The sequence below is a fragment of the Papaver somniferum genome, unplaced genomic scaffold (genome assembly GCF_003573695.1).
Source record: "Papaver somniferum cultivar HN1 unplaced genomic scaffold, ASM357369v1 unplaced-scaffold_29, whole genome shotgun sequence".
Classification (NCBI taxonomy): domain Eukaryota; kingdom Viridiplantae; phylum Streptophyta; class Magnoliopsida; order Ranunculales; family Papaveraceae; genus Papaver; species Papaver somniferum.
Window position 1 is genome coordinate 233,583 of NW_020639929.1, and position 23,525 is coordinate 257,107.

Genomic DNA, 23,525 nt, shown 5'->3' on the forward strand with positions numbered 1-23,525 from the left:
TCATCGCATAATTGAATTGACCATAAAATTAAAAGAAAAATTATCCAACGTCCGATTACATTTCCAAAAAATAAACTAATCCTTACAATCACACTTGAGAAATAAAGATAATCAATGTTTAAAATTTGAAATCAAAATACATATTGATGATCGAAATGTATGTCTTCCTTTGAAGAGAAACCGACAAATCCTTCCAAATAGTTAATATAAAAAATTATTATACGAAAAAAAAAATATTAAACCAAACTTAAAATATCGATCCTATAGAAAAATCTTAAACATCCGTCCTGAGCAAAAAAATAAAAAGAAGAAAATAAAACATAAAATCTCTGGAGAATAGTAAAAGGAGTTTCGATATTCTTAGTATTATTCATTGCAAAAATAAAAAATAGTATTTCCTTGGTTTTTATTTTTCCTTTTTCCAGATGCCGAAAATAAATTTGGTTAACCAAAATTGTAAAGTTATGTGAAGCAGATTATTAAATGACCAAAACTAATAAAAGAACCCAAAAAATAAGAACACAATTTCTTTAATAGATTATAAAGGCAAGCTTTTCATTTTTAAAAACTCTAAACATGGAGAGATTTTCCCGTAAACAGTAATATGTTTTAGTAGTAAAATAAATTTATCAACTAATAAAATGTAATAATTCTATTCCTATGCGATTTTGGACATGCACATTTGGACAAAAATACCTCTAAAAATGAAGTGCACCTTTCCAAATATAGTATGGTTATCCAGAATTAAAAATATTACGTCATTTTTAGATATTGATGGATTTTATTTCTATTTTTACGCAATTTTCGGGTTATGCATATACCGTATAATCTAATGGGCGCGGTAATGGAATTCTTTTTGAAGTTTCATGGTATTAATTCTAAACTCACGCGTATATCTCATTCATTGTTTTCGTCTTGACGGTGAAATCATGTCTTTTAGGTATTTCTTGGATTTTTCTTTGAATTTGTTATGCAGTTGCTGCTGACCTTCGCGTGTGATAACGAAACCTATTTATTTTTTTTATTGTTCTCCTTTTTTTCTTAGGGTTTTCTTAAATGTTAACCTTGCAATTGATGCAAAATTAAGCCCAATGCACGATGAGTCGATGAAATCATTTAACAAGCTCATGCTTTCTTTTTTTTTTTTGAAAAAGGCAAATTTCATTAAAAAAAGTAATCAGTCATAGAGGCATGACAAATTACAAGAGAAAAAAGCAGCAGAAAGCTTAAGCTAACACTGCATCCCAATTACAGATGATTGTACTTAAAGAAAAATTCTAAAAAACCTTAGTACATCTACACCAGTTATAGATTGTGCATTTTACTGCGATGATTAACTGGTTTACATTCCTTCTTCTGTTCTGATAAATCCTTTTATTGCGCTCTGTCCAAATGTTCCACCAAATTGCAAAGGGTAACAAACCCCGTAATTTCTTGTGCATAGTATTTCCTCTCCTAGCAGGCCATTCCCACAATGTAGCTTTGACTGAGTCGGATAAAACCCAACTAGCGTTGAAGATGTTCATGAAATAATTCCACAACTTTAATGTCTCGGTATACTGCATAAGCAAATGGTTGTTTGTTTCCTGGGCTAAATTACAGAATAGGCATTCATTGTTATTTACTTTGCCAGCACTGTGAAGAAAATCCAGAGTAGGTGCACCCCCATAGCATAGAGTCCAAACCAAGAAAGATACCTTCATTGGTAGTCTAGGATTCCAAAGCTTCTTATGTGGAAATAAGATAAAACCATCCAAATCCAAAGATTTATAACAGTTACTTACTGAGAATTCACCTCCCTCAGCAATCCATTTTCTTTGATCCTCCTCCCCTGAGTTGGTTGAAAAGATTGCAGGATCACCAAGATCTTGCACCATATGAACAACATCACCTAATTCTTCAGCATTCAGATTTCTTTTAAAATCCAAGCTCCAAACTGCTTCCTCTGAAATACACTCTTTAATGGTAGCATGTTTTTTCCTAGACAGTTTATAAAGGGCATTGTAAGAGATTTTTAGTGGATTATTACCATTCCACTTATAAAGCCTATGCTTTCATTAGGATACCATTTAACGCCGTGAAATCCTATTCTTGGTTACGTTTTCTAATGCCTTCACACTTGCTCTCCATTTACTATATTTTCTTTTTTATTGTTTTTTATAATTTTTCCTATGGATTTTAAGTCAAATACCCTTACTAAGGTATAAATAAATCAATAACTGGATTTAAGTTATCATCCTGCTAATGTGCTCATAGAATTGTTTTTTCTTTTTTTTTTCTTTTTAGTTATTGTAAGGTAGTTGCAAAACCTGGATTTGGTGTCAAGGTAAAATTTGAATTTTATATATACCCAACGATTTTCGCTTTCATGCAGCGATGCAAAAGTAAAGTAAGGAATGGTCCTGGATCAATAACATAAGAAAAATAAAGGAAACAAAGGTGTCGATGCAGCAAATAATATATGGAGCTTTTCATTTTTTTTCTCCGTTCTCTCCAAACTATAAAAGAATCTTTATTCAAGTTTTTCTCGGTTTGTAAATTACTTCAATGCTTTAAGTTGATTTGTTTATAATATTTTATCAGCGATCGTACTGGATATCAAAATTAAATGTTGCTAGTTGATCATCAATTTAAATATCAAAATAGGAACATTATGCAAGTATCAAAATGGACCTGTATCAATCGAACAAACCCTTCTACTTCATCGTTACTCGACATATGTTAGCAGTCTGCACGGTTCTTTTTTTTGGATGTTTATTAACATGAGGTCTCAGTTGCAAAGGAACATCTCTACCCATAACGATCACATAATTATTTAATATCAGTCTCATAGTTATCGTTAGGGATTACATCTAGAACACGCAATCGGAGGATATCAAAACTAATTTTGGGATATGAATTGCTTCCCCCAGCCAAAGGTGTCTGCTAAGGAGTGTTTTTGGGGAGAAAATACTAAAACACCCTTTGATTAATTAAAAAATATTATGAAAATTCTATACTACCCTTCCCACAAAATAAAAACTTAAAACTAAAAATCAAAATACCAAATCAGTATCCCCCATTCAGTTCCGGCACTCTTCTTAGGTTAGGGTTCTGAATTTTTTTTTGCTTCATCTTCTTCATCATTCTTTATCCGTTCTTCATCGACGATTAATCGTTAATTCAAAATTTTCTTCGTCGATTAACCTACCCGAATCTATAAGTATGCCTCCACGAAAGAAATCAGATACCTTATCGAAATCAAAATCGATTGCTCAACAAAAACAACAAAAAAGGATCTTTTTGATTGCTCAAGAGCAAGAACAAGAAGAACAAGAGGCTTCGGACGATCAACTTGGTGGTTATATGGCTTATGTGAGAAGGTAAGTGATTTTGAACTGTTTTATTAATGTTTCAATCAATTTTTAGCTATGGGTTTAGGTCAAAATCGCAAACCCTAACTCAAATAGTTGAGTTTCAGTAAATTCCGGCATTCAAATTAGTATGAATACCACACCGGAACCATGTAAAGTCATTCGATTTAGGATGAATACCACACCGGAACCATGTTACGGCATTCGATTTAGGATGAAGACCACACCGGAACCCTGTTATGGCATCAATTTTAGTATGAATACTATGTCGTCACATAGTTAGTGAATCAACCTGAAATTGAATATTTTGTACCAGCGTTGAAATTAGGTTGAACACCATGCCGATAGTGAGCTTCTAATAAACAGAAAACCCTAGGATTTTGTTATGGGTACCGGCATTGGTTTTAGGTTAGATTCAATGCCGGTACCCTGTTACAGCATGTGTTTGAATTTCACGTATGTGCCGGCAATGGTGTTTTGGTATCCACGAACTTCCTAGGAATTACCGGCATCCTCTTGGCAATGCCGGAATTAGTTCCCGGTGTGTGGTGGTTTTAATTTACTATGCCATTTTTTGGTCACAACATGGTCGATACTTTGTTAACATATGCCGGTAGTGATGATTCTATACCGTTATATGGTGTATCTATGCCGGCATTAGAAATGAAAGTTATTTGTCTTATATTTATTTCGTGCTTCTTTTGAAATAGGGATAGAGAAAAGGAAGCTAAGAAAGGAAAAACTAAAGATGCTGGCATTAAGAAAAGAATGAAGGATGGTCCTGGTACTCCTCAGTCTCTGTCTCCTAGAGGAAAAGACCAAGGTCGTAAAATACGTTTGGGGGCTGATACAAGAGGTGAAGTTTGGGAGAGTGTTCGTGACCGTAGTAAACTCGTAATCCGTGAACCTACCGGAGCAGTTGAGGAGGAAGATGAGCAAAATTAAGAGGAAAGTGAGGAGGAAGATAATGAGATTGATCCAAGTCAATTAGCAACCCAAATCCAAGTGGAACAGGGTGGGCCAAGTCAACAACCGATACAAGGCAATGGCAAAGGAAAAGTAAAATTTAAAGGTTCGCACCTTCCTCATATTGATGACATGATACCTGACCTTGATCGTGGTAGAATTTAGGGTGCAGCTTCTTATGATCTGTGGTATCTGTTTGGCTACAAGGACTCGTGGGATCGTACTATATATCAGACCTATGTAAGAATTTCTATCTCGTGCATATGTATTGTTTTGTATTTATGCAAAATCTCTTAATCGTATTATCTCCTAATTGTAGGATCATAAGAAGGTTGTGCGTGTTTGCCGAAACCAAGCCGCGTCTCATTGGGATTTGTCTAAGGAATGTGAAGAGGTCCAAACATTAATAAAGGATTCTGGTCTATATTTTTTGGTTGAAAAATATGTGAAGCCAGATATTGTGACAGTCAATTGCTTTGTCGAAAGGTATCATGGTGAATCAGATACCATGCACTTCCCGTTTGGCGAGATGACCTTGATCCCTAATGATGCTCAGTACATTTTAGGCCTGAGTGTTACCGACAAATCAATTGCAAAAGGAGATCATTGTCCGGAGATAGAATGGTCGAAGTTGCATGCTCTTACTAACAAGATGTTTGGTAGGGACTACAAAACTTCTGTGGAAAGCTTTCTATGTATCTAAGACTAGTAGGACAAAGATCATCAAGCTGACGCTGCTTAAGAAGAAGTTTGAAAACAAGGAGAAGCGAAAATACAAGGATGGATGGGACCCCTGCACAGATTCGTTATACAGCCGCTGCGTACCTGTTATTCATCTTGGGCACTAGGGTATTCCCTGACACTAGTGGCAACGGGGTTAGTGAAAACTACCTTCAATACTTGGATCCGTTGGAAGACGTCTATAACTATTCTTGGGGAACCGTGGTAATGACACATTTGATGACGGATATGAGAAGGGCCTCTAAGGCGGTTACAAACCAATTTGTCAGGAATTTCTACTCCAGGTAATTTTGTTTTAAACTTATGTTCTTATTTATATTCACATGTACCCTTATCATAAATTTAGAAACAAAATTTACCGATTTTTATGTGTATCATTTCACATTTGTATAGGTGTGGGCTTATGAATATTTTCCAATATTGTTTAAGGACAACCCCTTCTTGAAGATTATACACATTGATGACCCGTAGGAGCCTAGAGCCAAGAGATACCAGTTCAATAGCCATCCGAAGCCCGGTAACAATCGTCGACTGACAAATATGAGATTGGCTCTGGACACGATGACTACCAAAGGTGTTGTGTTCGACCCCTACAAGGAGGCTAGACAAAACCGCTAATATTTGAGGTTTTATAACGTTGCATTTTATAATGGGCCTTTGTTCCACCCAAAGGGATACGTTATGGTTGATCCTCGACGTGTGATGCGGCAACTTGGATACAAGCAATTACCCTGCTTCATGACAGCCTCTACTGAAAGGTATCGGCTTGACCTTTCTGTGTCCATGAAAAATTTCCACAAGGTTGAGGGTAGAGTATGATCCAATTCCAAAACCAACACATTGGAGGGATAGGGAACCACGTCGTTTGGTAGATGCTAGTAATTGGGAGCTTGTGAACAACGGTGATGAAGCCGATCCCGCCTATATTGGTAATTACTTGGAATGGTCACATCATTTTGTCGTGCGCCCAGACGACGTCGAAGTTCCACCTCAGAAAAACCCTCCCATTCCAACTCCTACAGAGGCGCCACCTACGATGTCCCAACTTAATAAGACCGTTGGATTTCTAGTAAGTATTGTTAATTGCTTAGTCATTTAATTTACACATAATTTTATATTAGCATATATATACTAGTTATGTGTTGTATGTATGAAACTAGCGGCGTCGGCTTGGCAAGTTGAAGAAGATGTTTGGTAGCAAGTACGAGGAAGGATAGGTGTTATCCATTAAAGAAATGAAGGAAGTCGTGGAAAAGCTTGATAAAATTGAAGACCCAAGTGCAATAGCTTTGTTTGGGGAAATGAGGAAGGCGCCCGTTTTCAAGAAGCAAAAGACCAAGTGATGAACTCTATAGTTGTGTTTAGTTATTTGGATGGTGGTTGTTATGTTTTGAACAATATCTAACTTGTTTTTGGTTGAACTCTTTAGTTGTTTGATTTACTTTTGGTTTATGATACCTTGATGAAGAACATTTAAGCACGATTCAGTTGTTTGGTTTATGTTGAACATGTTAAGATTTCTAGTAAAATGTTGTCTTTATAAGTTTTCCTTACACGAGAAGCGTCGGCATTCAAATGTTTAAATTCTATGCCGCGATATTATACCAGCACTGAATAATTTTCTCCAAAACCATGCCTCGGTGACCGTAACCATGTTTCCTTGGTTAGACTCGATGAGATTTTTAAATCTCCCATGAGCGGACTCCGCTATGCTAGTTACTTCATTCCCGAAGTGTCTGTACCGGTTTGTCCATGCACGTACGCACAAATTTTTCCTTGTACTTATCCAACCATTGCCCCGACAATACGAGACGACACTTGGATACAGTTCGTTCCATTTAGAAATAAACATGTTCAATCTCTTTTCATACATATCCTCGGTAAGAGACCAATAAACTTTTTCCCAATCATTTAGAAATTCCAACAACTTTTTATGATTTTCATCGTGTTTTTTGTCAAATCGCTCTTTAATATTTCCTCTTTCATCTTCTTTTTCTTTGGGTCATAGTTTCTTTTTGAGAACATCTTCCTCTAGTTGAGCAATCATTCTCTTCTTAATATCCGCCTTATAGGGTTCAAAGAAAGCATGACAATGTTTTATCACATTTTGACCTATATGATACGTACATAGGAAATTTTGAGCATCCGGGAAGACGTCGGATGTTGCATTCATTAATGTGTCATCGTTATCGGTTATGATGACCCTCGGAAGATGGTTTCCCGGAAGAATAATTTCAATTTTCGTAATTCCCAATTATAATTTTGATCCCTTTCGTTCTCCATTAAACACCAAGACATTGTGAATGATACCTTGTCCGATGTTTTCCCCACTATGTTGAACAACAGCATATTGTATTTGTTTATCTTATAGGTATAATCCATCATAAGTACACCGTAACATGTATGAGCCAATAGGGCAAGCAAAGGATGCGAAATGAATATTTGAAGGGGTTTGTTGTCCGGTCCTCTTTTAATGATACACGTGTAGTTGTGATCCCAAGCTATCTTCTCAAATTATTGCATAACGGTCCTACCTTCCTATCCTTCTTTCTAATGGTTGCGTGTGCGCTATAAATTGTATTTAAAGAAGAAACGTTCATCCGATCCTTTTCCTTGAAGCCTCTGAGAATCACTCTTGGTTTGATACATGCTTTGGTCATTATCTTTACATCCTCAAATTCATGAGGTTTTAGCTTCGTAATTAGGAAGTGACCAACAAAATCTTTCGGATCCCGGTGGTTATGGCGGCCAAACCACACCGTGCAATCCGATTCCTTGCATTTTAGATAGAACACAAGCTTAATTAAATGGGAAGTTATCCTTCCTCGTGTGAGTCTTGTATACCCTATTAGTCTTCTTTGGATATACATAATATTTTCTCTTGTGGCTGTTCTTATTCTTGTATTCCCCACTTCTCTAGCAAGATATCTCAAAACGATTGTTTGAACCTTGGGTATTCCTCACCAAAACACACATGTGCTTAAGAGCCATCTCTTTAGCCTAAGTAATTGCTTCGTTTTTATCTGTTGCTCCATGCATAAGGACAAACACGGGAGAGTACAAGGTTCATTATAAATAATCCCCACGTAAAGTTCAAAAAACTAGGTGAAAAGTATTGTTTGGTAACATACCGGAGTCATTTTATAGTATGGGGATGTATCCGGACCAAGCAGTTTGGAATTTGTTGGATCAATATATGTCACCATCTAAGGAATGAACGAAAAGAAATTAAAATTAGTTCCAAACAAAATTTAATTACTATGCCAGATACATGTTCCGGCATGCTTGACTAAATTCCGGCATACACAATCATAAACAAAAACCACCGGAAACCAGTACCGGCATACCCGATTTATGTCCTGGCATGCTCGAACTGCACCTGAAATGAGGACCTAATTTTAAAAGCTATCGGCATTATATTTTTCTTGGAAATCAATGCCGGAAGCACAGGTGCTGGCTAACTCGTTACATAAGGTTTCATGCCGAATTAAACTACCGGCTTGGTTAGTAATTTATAAACCATGACGGTATTTAACTTCAAATTTCTTTATATTCTGGATGTTTTACTTGTAGTACCGGCATGGTAGGACAATGCCGGAAGACGAAGTGCCGCCGTCCTCGTTACATAACGTTCCATGTCGGGACCAGATGACGGCGTGCCCGATAATTTATAAACCACGCCGGTATTAAACTTAAAAATTCTTGAACTTCTGGATGTTTTTCTTGTGGTACCGGCATGGTAAAGTTAGGAGTGAACCATGTCTATAGAATATTCCATAGAATATTCGGTGGTAGGTAAAAAGTTAACTACGCGCCGACATGGATTTTTTGGTTGAAGACCACGCCGGAAAAGTTTTCAAAATGGGGGATATCGGTTGCCGACATCGAAATACTATGAATACCATGCCGTTGTTGGTGGTGCCGGCATGGTATTCATACTATTTCTATGCCGGCACAGAGCTTTTTCAGAGAAAAAAATGGCGGATGCAAAGAAAAAAAAGAATCATAATTTTCAACATATTATGAACTTTTTGAAAATCTGCTTGTTCAGGGCTTTTCTCTTCTTGACTAACTAAATCATCATCAAGTTCTCTTTGAAGTTCAGTGAAAGTAACCACAAAGGCAAGAGAACTAGCTGAGGAAGAAGTAAGGGAGTCTTCAGACCATTCCATACCTTCTTGCACCATAGATGGTTGAACTTCTTCATAGGCATGAGCATTGGCTGGCTGGTTCTGCATTGCAGCTTCATGTTGTTGTTGCTGTTGTTGTTGTATGGCAGCCATATATGCATTTATGTCAGCTTAATGTAATTCAGCTTGTTGTTGTGCTATCTCATATCTTACACATTCACCAATCTTATGGCCAAGCAGATCACAAAAACCACAGAAAAGTGTTGGGAAATTGTGGAATTCAAAGTTCACCCCATTGTAAAAGCCTAGAGCATTCTCAACATTAACCGAAAAATGGATTTGGGCTCTAATATTCACTAAGGCTTTAACATTGATAGAATATCTGCCATCATGATGGCGATGAGGAAAACCAAAAGATCGTTATATGACCATTGACAGAAAAGTACCTTCTTAAATTTTCACTAGTGACCTTCTCTGGGAAGAGGTTATGAATGGTGAAAAAAACATCTCCATGGTTGGAAACCAGTTTCTAACATCATCAGTGATTTCTACCTTTTTAACGCAAAATAAATCCCCAAAGACCCTTCTAGTATCCAATGATAAAACACGACTCATCTCATGCTCTAATTCAAAACGAATAAGAAAGACAACAAATCTACTTTTAGATGTTCTTCTAATAGAAATCCCTCCCTGAATTTTCCAGAGAAAGATAAGAGCATTTCTAATGTCGAAATTTTTCCTATTAGCAGGAATGGGAGCAATGAACCTATCAAGAGCTGTGCTGGTCCAAACACGCCTAGAGTTTTGAAACTTATAGGGGATAATCTGACTTAACACAAAATCATTCCCATTACTTAACACAAGAGAATTATGCAGTTGATCTGAGAGCTGAGACACATCACCATGCCAAGCACACATGATGATACAAAAAGATTGAAAACCATCTAAAAGCCACAGAATAAGATGCAAATATGGAAAAGCAGGAATTAGGCAGAGCAAAACAAAGATAACGAAAACTAGACTTACAGAGCATGAGATACAAAGGATGGGGTAACAACAAATCCATCACACAGAGTTTAAAAAGGGTAAAGTTTGATTGAGGCGCAAGGAAATCAGAGATAAACATCAAAAATTTCATTTCCAAAGCAAAATGATTACAAACCAATATAAAAAACCCTAGATTAGACAAGGGTTAGAAGAATACTCTTCAAAAGAGCACCAGATGTAAAAATCAGAATAAGAGATCGCCAAACGTCAAAAACCAAATAAGAAATTCCCTTAAGCTAAACACATGATTCTAATTAAAACAATTAGGGTGAACTGCACACGTTAAATCCCAGCACTAGGTTAATAATTACCTGAATTAGCCATTAAAGAAGTCTCTGAGATAATACTACGAAGCGTGTTGAAGTTGAAATAGAGATAGGAAAAGATATTGTTACAGAGGGCATAGAGATTTCCGTCTTCATAAACAAATTTGTAAATACATATCAAATTAGAAAAACCAACCAACATTAGCCACTAGGGCCTATTTACAACTAATTAGCTACTCATGCGGATGAAAGATTCACAAAGATTTATTGAATTTGACTGGAATTTGATGAGGAAGAAGAAAGGGAAAGAGGGTTCAAACTGGTTAATTTACGGGTTTTCTAGTCCCACCATAACGAGTTTACCTCCATCAAGAATACAAAGCATAATTTGGATAATTTAGCATGTGTAAGTGGTGGTCCAGATTTATCTAGGGAAAAGATAAATCAACGGTCGTGATTTGTTCAACTTTAATATTACTATAAATGTTTCATTAATTGGTGTTGTCTCATTAGTTGCTCATAATGAGTGGTTTATTATTTTTTTATTTCCTTAATTAATTTAATAAATACATATTGTTTTATTAATTGGTGATGTCTCATTAATTGTTAATAATGATTGGTTTATTAATTTTTTATTTCCCTTAATTAATCTAATAAATACATATTTCATTAATAAAAATTATATCGATAAAAATTATTTGTGGTAGTGGAATAAGTAGGGGTGGTATAAACGGTGGAGGGTGCTAGTGAGTGGTGGATGCGATCGAGTGGTATTGGAGGTAACATTTGTGTCGGTGGATAAAATGGTGGCAATGGGTGGTTTTTAAGGTGGTGGATACGGGTGAATAGTAGTCGACGATATTAGTTATGTGTTTTTACAACATGGATAACATTGTATTGTGAAAGAAGTAGTCGTTTGTTTTTAGCACGATTGACTAAGACAGACACTAAAAATTTCAAGGGTATTAACAAATCATATAATAAACAATAATCATGACCGTTGGATAACCCTAATAGTATCCTTGCTATCTTTAATACATGATCATATAAATCTTTGTTTTTACTGTTAATAAAATTGATAAATCTTTGTTACAATACAAAAGAGAATATAACAAGAAAATATACAATGGAATAAATTAATTGACAACTTAAGTTTGTGCAATCTAAATTTTATACATAATGTTGGTGATTAAAATTAAAAGTAAGCCCAATAGCCTATCAGAGGTGGGAGAAGCTGGTGGTGGAGAAATGAGTGGTAGTATTTGGTTTGTGGTAGTAGATTATGTTAGTTGCGTTTTTCCACAAAATGAATAACTTTATAAAGTTAAAAATGTGGTTGATCATCCTAATAATAAAACAAACTTGGTTAAAATACATTAAAAAAATACTGGAATATTACGTTATATAATAGCTACAGATGAGCGACATAATTAAGTCACAAAAAATTACTTACTATTAAGTTGTACCGTTACGGCACAAATAATACCTTAGCTAGGTCATCTTTTCTCCATATTTCTTTGTTATTACAAAATGAAGCTTAACTAAGTTAGGCAAGATAAAGAGCGGTCTTGTGGTCGATTCGATGAATAAACGCTTTAATTGAAAAATAATACATTTCCTCTTCCCACCTCAAAAGTCAAAATCAAAACGGAGAAAATTTGATGGGATGAAAATAACAAACCTGTCTTCCCACAAAACTGAATAATTGATTCTCTCTCTCGCACACAAAATCTAATTCCCCAGTTTTGAATAAACAAAAGTCAGAAATAAAATTGGGAAGGAGAGAGAGGAAAACTCCAAAAACATATTTCTGCTCAATCTTCTATCCATGTTCTTTCGATCTTCTTCCACCTAAACATATATCTCTGACCAATCAAACTACCCTGAGATGACAATTTTTAAGAAAACACTTTCTTTTTACATTGCATCATGTATGAATTTTAGGAGTTCAATCATTTTATTGAATTTCATTTGTTGTGTATTTAACTGAAAGTATACATTTCCAAAGATAGGATAATTGATTAGAATAATCTCATTGTTAAAAATTGAGGGGTGTTTGTAGTTTTTCATTTGTCAGATTATGAAAATTTGGCTATTGAAGGGCGCTGGATTTTGGGTTGCAATATATTCAGAACTTTTTGGTCTAGAAAGGTGAGAATTTCTTAAGTAACAATGTTTCCTTTCTATCATGCTTAAACTTTAGTGGGAATTCATTTTTGTTTTATCTTGATAGAGACGTAGAGAAAGACTTAAAAGATTATTCTGGTTACACACTATGAGGCTGTTTGATAACCATTATTTTAATGGATTATCAGCTTATAATAATTGCTTATTTTAATCGTAATTGAAAAAATTCATTATTTCCATAAACAGGAAAAAGTTGGTTTGAAAATTTATTATAATCAATTATTTTTTTCTAAGGAACTCAAGTTGAATTTTTTCTTCTTATTTTCTCTAAAGTATCAAGAAAGAGAAAAAAACACAACATAGGACTAAAAAAATATCCTAGATCATTGTTCTTTCCTCTCCTTCTTGAGATCATCACTCTAAGATAATCAATTATTTGAAAAAAATGTTTAGAAAAATTTATTTTTAGAATGATTATATAAAAATCATTTATCAATTTATGATTATCTATAGTCATAAATTTTACCAAACAAGGCTTATAATTTGGAAATTGGTTGGTGTTTACAAAATGATCGCGCTTGTGCATACACGCACGAATATATAGCTAGGGTATCTGACATTGCTGAATAGGAATTAACATTAAAGCAGGTCGGTGTTCCACAGTGTTGCATGTTTCCCTTTCGTAGTTGCTCTTATTTCTTAGTCGAGAAGAAAATATAATTGTAGATAAACTTCACTACATTTTTTTTTCACTTTTCAATTTGGTTGCTTAAGCGTTTTAAGTACTGTAATTTTTTGTTTTTGATATGGAATTCTCTATTTGCATATCTATATGCTATATTTCAGTATCCGGTGCTCCAGGATTGTTTTCTAGATTGAAAGCTAAATTGACTCCTCCAATTATATCAATTTTATTGGTTCTACAGGGGATTGGGAAGACTCAAATAGATTTAGTGTGACTCTAAATGGTGACAATTTTATTGGTCTTCTTAATAACCTAATGATTTTCTCAGAATCAACCCATTCAATTAGGAAATCAATATGTGTCGTATAGGCCTTTCCACAATTTTGAAATGACTTTTGAATTATGTCCACCTAGGAAAACATAAAAAACAAGAATGAAAATTAAAGCAAAAAATGATGTATGACACAACTAATTACCATCAATGCTATTAAAAGATTTCTTGATCTTTAGCATGCATCCAACACAATCCTTTCATATAGTGTACATATTTCAGTCACTTGAGGTTTCTATATGATTCTTAAGAAACATACATCTCTTACACATATTTCTCCTACATTATATCGAATTATGATCATACTATTTGTTTGAGAGATGGTTTTAAAAAAAATGAACAACTCTAATCCAGGAACCATGGGTAAGCATGGATAACAACTTCATACTCAATAATGTTATATATTTTGTGTTGGATGAGAGAATCAATATCTGAAATGCGAAAGGGATAGGTCAGTTTAGCAATCGAGCTTTAAGAATAAAGAAATTTTTTTTATGAGAGACAAGAACCATGAGCACCACATTGATTGGGTTCAGTAACAATGTAACTAAAAAGGGGAACTCATACGCGGGTACTGATATTTTGATTTGGCGTAAAACCATTGTAAAATACTTTTATTTTCTACTTTTCGAAGTATCATGATGAAGTGTCTATGTTCTCCACTATTTCTATATTCAGTACTAGCATCACAAAATTTGGTTACAATGTAAAAACCGATAGCCAGAGTAAGAAAGTTACTTCCACGTAAAACTTTCCATTTTTTTGAGCATATAATTGTGAATTTCAGTTTCCAAAACCAATATTTCCCATACGAGAAATTATATACATTAAACAATTTGTGTCAAAGAGATGTTACTTGGGTTAGGCGCGCGTATTGATCAGTTATTGATCTTTTTAGTGTATTAGATTTTTATACTTTTGAATTGCAAATTGACAATTAGTATAAATATGTAATACTAATCAATCATTAATTAATCACGATACCTTCCGTTGTAGTATGCATAGTGAAAAAATGTTAGGATTTTGAATTGCATTCACTTATATTTTGAATTTCCGTTTCAATGGACTGTCCTTTTTAGACGTTAGGGGTCTACAAGTGAATTTCACAGCCAACTTCTACCACCTTCAGTTATATATATCGTGTGAAATTTTTGTGGCCTAATATCGAAGTTCATAGGTGAATTGAGTTGCTTTTTTCGATACAACATAAATGGCTTAGACTTGGTTTCAGTTAAGTACTATTGATTCAAGCGTCATAATACTCCTTTTTTCGGACGTCGCTTAAAAATTCAGGAGGATTTAATTGGAATTCCACTATTATAGGTAAATAATCTAACATAATTGTCTAGAATTTTTTATAACGCCCGTGCCGTAACTTAGTATATTAATATAGTAGACATAATCATAAAATTACACATCTTGTTACATAAAAATTTAAGATAAAGAAAAATATGTGTCTATAGTTGTTTGAGAAAAGGATGTGATTTATTGGATCGTTATCGCATCTTTCGATTTGAATATGCATAAGACCTCGCTACTATGTACACCTTCTTGTTGAAGCCAAAATATTTCCAACTTGTCGAGCATGTTTAAAGCTTCTTGTCAAACAATTTTTTTTTGGCATACCTCCATATATTAATAAACTCCATATATTAATAATTTTGTGAAGTCCCAAGAATATTAATGTATGGAGTTTTTACTATATTAGCTAATTGACTTTTTATTTATAAAAAGACTATCATACTTGTAGCCCGTTTGGCTGGGAGAATTAGAATCCTAGGAACTTAATTATGGGGTAATCCAATTCTTGGAATTGGACTCCAAGGAATTTGATTCCTATCCAACAAATTCATGTTCAGTTGAGATAATTCAATTACCTTTGTTATTACCCGGTCCAACTTCATTGCATCATTGGACCAATGCAATAGGAATCTATTATTTTGAAGGGAATTGGATTCTTAGGAATTGAGATACCCAATTACATATAATTCATTTGCCCCGTTTGGTTCAAGGAATTGGGCGCATTCTCTAGGAAATTTAATTCCTAGGATTCTAATTCTCCCAACGGAACGGGTTGTTAGAGCATCTCCAACAGTAGGTGCTATTAATCCTATGTTGAGTTTTTATTTAGATCCTTATTTGTGGGGTTGTATACATGTAGCAAGAAGAGTAACGTTTTTCTTATGAACCATCTCCAGTAGTGTGGAGTGTTAGTTTTAGGATTTGTTTTTTCTGGACAAAGATAAAAATGATTCTTTTTTCCTATTGGTTTAGAAAAATTTATTTAATAATAATAAAAAAAAATAGTCAAAAAGATGACATGGAGGTCATTCCCAAGGTCTAAATAAGACCTTCTCTAAGACCTTCATATTTATTTTGACACCCTTCCTACTTTATAGGACATACTGTTGGAGATGGATTTAATCTAAATGGAGGTCTAAAATCCTTTGTGTCAAAAAAATAAATAAAACTCTCACCCAATGTAGTCGATCTCGGATTCCGATTTGTCTCGGTCCCAAATGAGACACTGGTACGACGTTGTCTCGGGGAGATTCCGTTTCCAAATCTCGGTGTAATCTCAGTTCCAACTTTTATATATATAATTTCTACATATGTTATGATATAATGAAATACCATCAATCCAACAAAAAATGAACAAGTAATCATTAAGAAAACACAAAAGTGGAAACACTTCAGACTTAACTAATTAATCCCGGAAGTCTTTTGTGAACAAAAGTGGAAACACCTAACAAGAACATATCTAAAATGTTACTTAAAAGAGAAACTAGTGCAACTTCAATTCACTGTCTAAAATGTTACTTAAACAAGAACATTACAGTTCTAATCAACATAATTTGAATAATCATAGATATCATCATCTTGAGTAACTCCAAGAGTGAATCCTGAGATGTGTCCATAATTTTTTACACTTTCAACATAAAAGTGTTACTCTAATGACGAATCAGGAATGAAGTTACTGGGTTATTTCAATATTTTACTTCATATTCCTAAACCACACCCATCTAATTGAATCGTCATGACAATTGATAAAATAAAACCAAACACTCATATTCCTTTAATCAGCTACAAATCACATCACAAACTGTGTGCCGCATTAATCACCGCGCCTTGGTAAAATATAGTCATGCTAATTCAGTTCATATTTGCAGTCCAGGAATAATATTTACAAATAATTATCAAATTCAATTGTCAGCATTCAAGTCTACAAAGAAGCAATAATATTACAAGATGAAATCCAGATATAATAAGATCAAAGTGAAAATCACATTCTCACGAGTATATTTTAAGTAGTTTTTATCTTCAATTTCATGCTTAATAACAATAATAACAACAACATCCTAATTTCTGAACAATAACTCCCAATTTCAGATAAATCCTAATTACATAAACCCTAAATTTCAGAACATCAATCATCTCAACTTCGATTATAATCAATAAAAACATCATGCATGAGTCAATTTTAACAAAAATAAAGAAAGGGTTTGGATTACTTACTTGTTTTCCGATTGAAAACCTAATCTTCTCTGACCAAAATCAAAACAGATCCATCTCTCAATCTAACTCATGAATCTCTTTGTCTCTAGCACCCGACCAAACTATCTATATCTACCTCTCTCGCTGGATATCTTACTCTCTCGATCTAACTCCCTCTCTTTTTTCTTCTCTCTCGATCCCTTTCTGTTTTTTTTTTCTTTCTCTGACCTAACCTAACACGAAGAGAAGTTGATGGAAACAAAGTTAACATTATTTTTTTTTTCTTTCTCTGATCGAGTTATCCCTGTCTCGGCCGGAATTTCGGTTCGTTTCCGCCTCATCTCGGCCGGAATTCCGGTTCGTTTCCGGGTACTTTCCGTCTTGGCGGAATGTTGTGTTTCGTTTTATGTTGGTCCGAAAACGGAAATTTCGCCGGAATTCCGGCCGAGATGTCCAAAATTGACTACATTGCTCTCACCCTCCGTTGGAGATGCTCTTAGTGATTGCTACCCATTTCTTTGATATTTTTCATAACAAGCGTGAAACGTCCAATATCCATATAAACAGACCCGTCCATATAAACAGACCCGCACGGCACGGGTGTGAAATTAGTTTTTTTTTCTATAAAACCTAATCTCACCCTCATTTCTCACCTGCCTTTAGTCTCACAGCTTATCCAAACCCTAGCTTTCTTTCTTCAACGAAAAAGCTGTTTTTAGGTTCGTTATCTTCTCGTTCTTCGCTGTTTTCTGCTTAACAATTCATGTGGTTTGAATGAATTACTTTTCAGGGTTTATTGTGGGTTTAATTAGGGTTTTGAGGGTTATAATTGTTTGTTTTGCTTCAAAGATGAGTTCTTTTCATTAGGGTATTGTTTGTGGTACTTGAATGCATACTGGGTTTAGTTTAATTTGGATAAGTCTTATGGATTTCAGTTTTAATTGGTAGATTTCGTTTTTGGGGTTTTAAAATGACTTGATTTTTGTTAAGATGTTCTTTGTTTACCATTGAATAATGTGTATTGAATGAGCTAAGGAATTATAGATAGATTGAGATAGAATTTCCATGTTTGTGCTTCTGAAATTGATTTGGGTAGGAAATTCTCATGGTTACATTCTTTAGCTTCTGATTATGTGGTTAAAGCTTGTTTAAGGTGTAAGTTTTTGGGTTGTCGAGGTATTGCATTAAATTTTTACTGCTAATTTTGAGAATTGAGATGTTGGGTTGTGCTCATGTTGTGTTTGGCGAAAGTTATTGGTTGGCTAAGTGTTTGAATGACCTTTTCTGTGGCTGGGATGAGTGACATTTTGATAGTGTAGATAAGATTTATGTTTTGGGTTGCAATTTCTATGGATTATGTTTTAATTGTTTGCTGTAATTGCAGATTACTGGAAGTAAATGGCTTCAACTTTGACAACAATGTCGTCTGTTGGTTCAGTGGCTGCTACATGTAGCCGTGCCACCACAGACAAGAAGCTTTCAAGCTCTTCACAGATATCTAGAGTGTCTTTTGCTGGAAGAGGACAGAATGTGGTCTTGCAAAGAAGATGTTCATCAAAGATTAGGGCAGCCAAAGAGCTGTATTTTAACAAGGACGGGTCAGCCATTAAGAAGCTGCAAGTAAGTTTTTTTGTGGTCTATCATTGGTTTATTTTTTGAGTTTACATTCTTGGTTTATTACTTGGTTCCTAACTTCTGTTTCAATTTCTGCTGTTGTAGGCTGGTGTTAACAAACTTGCAGATCTTGTTGGAGTTACTCTTGGTCCCAAGGGTAGGAATGTAGTTTTGGAAAGCAAGTACGGCTCCCCCAAGATTGTGAATGATGGAGTGACTGTGGCCAAAGAGGTAGACACCTTTACATGGTGCTTTTGGGAGTTTGTATGTAGCTTTGTTTTATTGTTGTGTTGATGGGATTTTTTGGAATTATCTCATAGGTCGAGTTGGAAGATCCAGTTGAAAACATCGGTGCTAAATTGGTGAGACAAGCTGCTGCTAAGACTAATGACTTAGCTGGGGATGGTACAACTACATCTGTTGTTCTAGCCCAAGGTTTGATTGCTGAAGGAGTCAAGGTATGTAGAATATGCTACTTTGTTTGCATTGTATCAGACAACCAAGGAAAAGCATCTTCTGTATCTGCTGCTAACTTGGAGATGTTCCATAGGTGGTAGCTGCTGGTGCTAACCCTGTTCAAATTACACGTGGTATTGAGAAGACAACAAAAGCTTTGGTTGCTGAGCTTAAACTAATGTCGAAAGAGGCAAGTTTCAAATGTTTCGTTCTTGTTTTATTTTGCATTAGGTGCTATCTGTATTTTGGGTATAACTTGAATACTGCAAGTTTTTTCAGCAATCTAAGGGCGTTAAAGTTTGACAGTTTTTATTACATTCAGGTTGAGGACAGTGAGCTTGCAGACGTGGCTGCTGTTAGTGCAGGAAACAACCTAGAAGTTGGACAGATGATTGCTGAAGCAATGAGTAGAGTAGGGAGGAAAGGTGTGGTGACACTTGAAGAAGGAAAGAGCTCTGAGAACTTCCTCTATGTTGTAGAGGGCATGCAATTCGACCGTGGTTATATTTCCCCATACTTCGTTACGGACAGTGAGAAAATGACAGTTGAATTTGAGAACTGCAAGGTAAGAGAGTGGTCTATTATTCAGTTTGTTGCCTTCTTACGATGATCATTCTACATTTTGGACTTCCGTCTGTTACTCTATTCTTGTTTAGCGTATCTCAGCTGTCTGATGAATTGATCTGTCTATGCAGTTACTTCTTGTTGACAAAAAGATCTCAAATGCTAGGGATCTTATCGGAGTCCTGGAAGAGGCTATTAGAGGAGGATACCCTATCTTGATTATTGCTGAAGACATAGAACAGGAAGCTCTTGCAACTCTTGTCGTAAATAAGCTCAGGGGTGCGTTAAAGATTGCTGCACTTAAAGCTCCTGGATTTGGAGAACGCAAGAGCCAGTACCTTGATGACATCGCTATCTTGACTGGAGGTATCTATGTTCACAAGGCATCTCAATAGGTTCTTAATATTATTTTGTGATCCTGTGATTGCCAGGATCTGTTTAAGCTGATACATAGGTTATTAACATTATTCTGTAATTTGCTTACAGCAACTGTTATCAGAGAAGAAGTTGGGCTATCCCTAGACAAAGCTGACAGTGAAGTCCTTGGACATGCTTCCAAGGTCGTGCTAACAAAAGAAACCACTACAATTGTGGGTGATGGAAGCACTCAGGATGCAGTTGATAAGCGTGTTGCCCAAATCAGAAACCTAATTGAGGTATGACTCTGACATTATGTCATTTGTTCTTGGCGTTTCTTGTTTGTTATTGTTGATCAGATGAGTATCTCTTGAATGACAACGATTTATGTTTTAAATACAGGTTGCTGAACAGGATTATGAAAAAGAAAAGCTGAACGAGAGAGTTGCAAAGCTCTCTGGTGGTGTTGCTGTTATTCAAGTATTCACTCTATAACATACCTCATCCGTAATTCAAGTTGACACAAGTATCCTGTTCTTTATTTATGACTTTTTTACTTGCGCAGGTTGGAGCTCAAACTGAAACCGAGCTGAAGGAAAAGAAACTGAGAGTTGAAGATGCTCTGAATGCAACAAAGGTAATATTCTTATCAAAGACATGTAGTATACCAGACATCATAAATTCCTTTCGGATTTTGACTGCTCTGAAGTCTACTTAATTGCCATGGGGTTTTGATAATGTGACAAATAAAATGTTTGTAGGCTGCTGTGGAGGAAGGAATCGTAGTAGGTGGTGGTTGCACCCTATTGAGACTGGCCTCAAAGGTTGATGCCATAAAGCTAACTCTTGATAACGACGAGCAGAAGGTAATCTACTTACAGCACATAGTGTTAGCACTTTGCAGTAACATCCGCCACTATGTTTCTGTGGTGTCTGTGTTATGCTGCATCACTTGCCTTGACCAATGTGTTGTCTGATTGCAGGTAGGAGCTGAGATCGTTAGAAGGGCTTTGTGTTATCCACTTAAGTTAATTGCCAAAAATGCTGGTGACAACGGAAGTGTGGTGATGGAGAAGGTAATCAGTTTCCAAAAAATTGTGTTTGAAGAAAGTTTATCTTGTGTGAAAAAAAAATTCTATTCAAGAACCGTGCTGACTGGTTCTTACATTTATACTTCAGGTGCTCTCCAATGACAATTACAAATTTGGTTACAACGCTGCAACTGGCAAATACGAGGATTTGATGGCTGCTGGAATTATTGACCCTACTAAGGTAAAGAATAACCTCTTACTGGTGTTTAGGGGGTTTCTCATACATGCCTGAATTTTGACTAGTTGAAACGGTATACCAGTTGGATTTACCCTAGCATGACCTGATTCTCGAATCTAATTCTACTTTCAGGTTGTGAGATGTTGCTTGGAGCACGCAGCTTCAGTAGCAAGGACCTTCCTAACTTCAGATGTTGTGGTTGTTGACATTAAAGAGCCCGAAGCAGCTATGGTTAACCCTATGGATAACTCAGGATATGGTTACTAAGGCGCAAGACTGGTCTTTTTTCCTGTAAATTTATTACGGGGCATGGTAGGACGATTGAATAATATTTTGTTAGAAATTAGAGCAAGTTTTGCTAGAAGAACCCGGCATTTAACTGATAATAGACTTACTCAAAAGATTGTATGGTTGCTAATTTTTTGAGTTTGATTCGAGTGAAGTGAAATATTAAGTGCGTCTCCAAAATATTCTCTTAGCTTTTAGTAATGTTCTCAATTTTTATGAAACTCAGGACTGGAATGGTATCAATTCATGTACGAGTAAAAATAATTCTAATACTGCACCGGGGTTTGTCATTTCAGCTTGTTTGATGCGAATATCTATCGATCTGATTGTGAGCATGAATGGTGCTCGAGCCAGTGTAACATGGTTATGCAATGAATTTTCAGTTCTGATTTTTAGAACAAGCATATGTGAGTGATTTAAGGTCGCACTGTGTAGTTTGAGTTAAAAAAAGATACATTTTGGGATCGGATAAATACTGGGTACTGCCGACAACGGTGGATGGTCAAATGACATTTTCTACTATGGTAAAAGTAATGGGCGGCCAAATGACATTTTCCACTATAGTAAAAATATTGGGCGGATGATAATCAACCCGCACGGCTGACCTAAATACTCATGCGGTTTCACAAAGATCTGGCGGAGACAATCCGCCGGCCGATTATGTTCCTCCACTAGCGGCTAGTTTTTCAAAAGTAATAACGGTCATAATTTTATCACTATAAATTACTACCATCTTCAAACAATCCACGCACATTAAAATTCATTTTTTTTGAATTTTTTTCTTCTAATCTATTTCAAAATTTAGTTGAAATGTTTGAAGAAGTGATAACACATTTTTGCGAGAGAAAATTTGAAACTGTTCTTTCTAAGATATGTGAAAGTTTTAAAAAATCGAAAATTATAAAAGAGAAGTGCAAGTTTTAGAAGTGGTTCCAAGAAAATGTGCCGTTAAAAGGCAGAGAAAAGCTCAAGTTTTGAAAGGTAACAACATAAAATTCAAAAACAAAAGGGAACAATTCAGGAGAGCGTTGAATGAAAGATACGTCGAATGAAAGATAAACAGAAGACCAAAGCTTGTACTTGATTTTTATTGAAGTTATTAGTTTACTTCTTATCATTGTCTAAGTTTATGTCTTGTAAAGAAGCGGCAATAATATTAACCAATGAATTTAGATCTTAGAATAGATTTCTATTTCATATTAAGCGATACTTTATTACATTTAAACTTGCATATATAATAACGACAACAATATCATCAAACCACATCAAATCCAACTACATTATCTCTATAGACTTCGTAACATTCAAAATGTTTAAATTCTCTTCCGTGTTCTTCAGTAACCTTGGTCTGAGCAATGGTTTTCTGAAAAACAGATAAACAACAAGTTAATTAATTTTGCAGTGGAAATGTAGGGGAAAATGAAGAGGCAAGGAAGAGAAGGATTTCTATTCATTAGGGATCAACCTTATTACATAGCTATAGTTTCCTTTATATACATGGAAAGGTAAACCCTAACTATATAGATGGGCCGCACATATATGGGCCGTAGGCCTTACAACAATCCCCCTTGTGCGGTCCAATAGAACTTCATATCCACTGCTTCACATATAGTGCTTCGAATGTAGTTCTTCAAATGTCGTCCTCATCTTGATGACTTGCGCCAAAATCAATTTCCTCATTTAAACTTTGACAAGGAAAAACCCAGTGGGATAAAACCTTTGTACAACTCTTCACATGTTGTCTCTTATTTTACATGTAGTTCATCACATGTAATACGATCTTCAAAGATCGATGATCTAAGTTAATTGCCTCGTTAAAACTTCGTCAGGAAAATC

General features: G+C 35.3%; 1 protein-coding gene across 1 annotated transcript; it reads left to right on the forward strand.

Annotated features, from left to right (window-relative positions):
* Nucleotides 1–17,766: 17,766 nt before the first annotated feature.
* On the forward strand, nucleotides 17,767–21,984 carry LOC113341335 (ruBisCO large subunit-binding protein subunit beta, chloroplastic-like). The gene is made up of 14 exons (XM_026586246.1): nucleotides 17,767–17,860; nucleotides 18,526–18,761; nucleotides 18,861–18,986; nucleotides 19,076–19,213; nucleotides 19,306–19,401; nucleotides 19,534–19,776; nucleotides 19,907–20,141; nucleotides 20,262–20,431; nucleotides 20,535–20,612; nucleotides 20,698–20,769; nucleotides 20,894–20,998; nucleotides 21,116–21,208; nucleotides 21,312–21,404; nucleotides 21,534–21,984. Exons 2-14 carry the CDS (start codon nucleotides 18,540–18,542, stop codon nucleotides 21,666–21,668), a joined length of 1,806 nt encoding a protein of 601 aa, XP_026442031.1. The 5' UTR covers nucleotides 17,767–17,860; nucleotides 18,526–18,539; the 3' UTR covers nucleotides 21,669–21,984.
* The last annotated feature ends 1,541 nt before the right edge of the window (nucleotides 21,985–23,525 follow it).

What these genes read in the sequence shown, in the direction of transcription:
- LOC113341335 (XM_026586246.1), top strand. Translation starts at nt 18,540, where the DNA reads ATGGCTTCAACTTTGACAACAATGTCGTCTGTTGGTTCAGTGGCTGCT. An exon ending in CAGCCATTAAGAAGCTGCAA is followed by an intron (nt 18,762 to 18,860) that starts GTAAGTTTTTTT and finishes CTGCTGTTGTAG; the next exon opens with GCTGGTGTTAACAAACTTGC. An exon ending in GTGGTGTTGCTGTTATTCAA is followed by an intron (nt 20,613 to 20,697) that starts GTATTCACTCTA and finishes TTACTTGCGCAG; the next exon opens with GTTGGAGCTCAAACTGAAAC.